The sequence below is a fragment of the Salmo salar genome, chromosome ssa22 (genome assembly GCF_905237065.1).
Source record: "Salmo salar chromosome ssa22, Ssal_v3.1, whole genome shotgun sequence".
In the NCBI taxonomy this organism is placed as follows: Eukaryota; Metazoa; Chordata; class Actinopteri; order Salmoniformes; family Salmonidae; genus Salmo; species Salmo salar.
In genome coordinates, this window is record NC_059463.1 from 53720464 (window position 1) to 53722064 (window position 1601).

The 1601-nt window shown below is 45.3% G+C and overlaps 1 protein-coding gene across 1 annotated transcript in view; it reads left to right on the forward strand.

The window, feature by feature from the left end:
* Positions 1-1601, forward strand: part of LOC106583702 (ceramide synthase 5) — a 94466-nt gene that overhangs the window by 92362 nt on the left and 503 nt on the right. Inside the window, exon 10 of the mRNA XM_014168206.2 lies at positions 1123-1301. Coding sequence (XP_014023681.2) covers positions 1123-1301 — 179 coding nt within the window. The remainder of the gene's footprint in view (positions 1-1122; positions 1302-1601) is intronic.

A 1601-nucleotide genomic window follows, 5' to 3' on the forward strand; every position in this document is an offset into this window, starting at 1 on the left:
CTTTTGGAGACTGTTGTGAATACAGGCCCAGACTTTTGGAGACTGTTGTGAATACAGGCCCAGACATTTGGAGACTGTTGTGAATACAGGCCCAGACTTTTGGAGACTGTTGTGAATACAGGCCCAGACATTTGGAGACTGTTGTGAATAGAGGCCCAGACTTTTGGAGACTGTTGTGAATACAGGCCCAGACTTTTGGAGACTGTTGTGAATACAGGCCCAGACTTTTGGAGACTGTTGTGAATACAGGCCCAGACTTTTGGAGACTGTTGTGAATACAGGCCCAGACTTTTGGAGACTGTTGTGAATACAGGCCCAGACTTTTGGAGACTATTGTGAATACAGGCCCAGACTTTTGGAGACTATTGTGAATACAGGCCCAGACATTTGGAGACTGTTGTGAATACAGGCCCAGACTTTTGGAGACTATTGTGAATACAGGCCCAGACATTTGGAGACTGTTGTGAATACAGGCCCAGATTTTCAGAGACTGTTGTGAATACAGGCCCAGACATTTGGAGACTGTTGTGAATACAGGCCCAGACTTTTGGAGACTGTTGTGAATACAGGCCCAGACATTTGGAGACTGTTGTGAATACAGGCCCAGACTTTTGGAGACTGTTGTGAATACAGGCCCAGACATTTGGAGACTGTTGTGAATACAGGCCCAGGTTTTTGGAGACTATTGTGAATACAGGCCCAGACATTTGGAGACTATTGTGAATACAGGCCCAGACATTTGGAGACTGTTGTGAATACAGGCCCAGACTTGAGAACCTCAGGAGTGGAAATGTCATCATGTCATCTGCAGTAAGTATTCTATTTATGCCTTCATTTACTTTTCCCCCCAAACAATGTGGTTGTCATCTTTAGGAATATTAGGTATTTCTCACAGTTGCTCCTAAACTCCAGCATGTTCAGTTTGAGTTAGAATTAATGAAGGCAGTCTGTGACATTTTGACCTGCAATGGGTTACATATGAAGAGATCATGTTATTAATTTATGTGTAATTTACCTATGAAAATAAGGTGCATTATTCATTCAGACCTGGCAACCATGTTTCCAGGATGTCAAGCACGTCATCCACTTTGAATTATAACTTTGTATTTCTCTGTCTGTCAGGTGTCTAAGGATGACCGCAGTGACGTGGAGAGCAGCTCGGAGGAGGAGGCTGACACCAACGGGACCAACGACAGGGGGGTTAAAATGGCTTTCTCTCCAAAGGCAGAGAACGGCACCAATGGCACCAACGGCCACGCCGTCACCACTAAAAGCTGGCCACAGATACGCACCAGCAGCAGGTGATAGAGGAGTCTGCCATCTGATTCACACTATAGGGCCGAGCCAGGTCAAATATGTCTGGCCTGGTTACACTGCGCATCCACTATTTGTCGGAACTGTGCTGGAAAGGACAATGTCAGAGCCAGTACTATTCGGGTTGGCCCTATAGTGAGAATTAGGCATATCTGAGGCCTTTCCACTACCAGTTCATCCTATCCTAGATTACATCTTGAAGCGCTTGTCCAGCCTCATCCAGTTCCCTGGACGGTTTAACTCTGTTTCTTCATTCATCTGACTCTTAATAAATTTTTCTTCTTCAG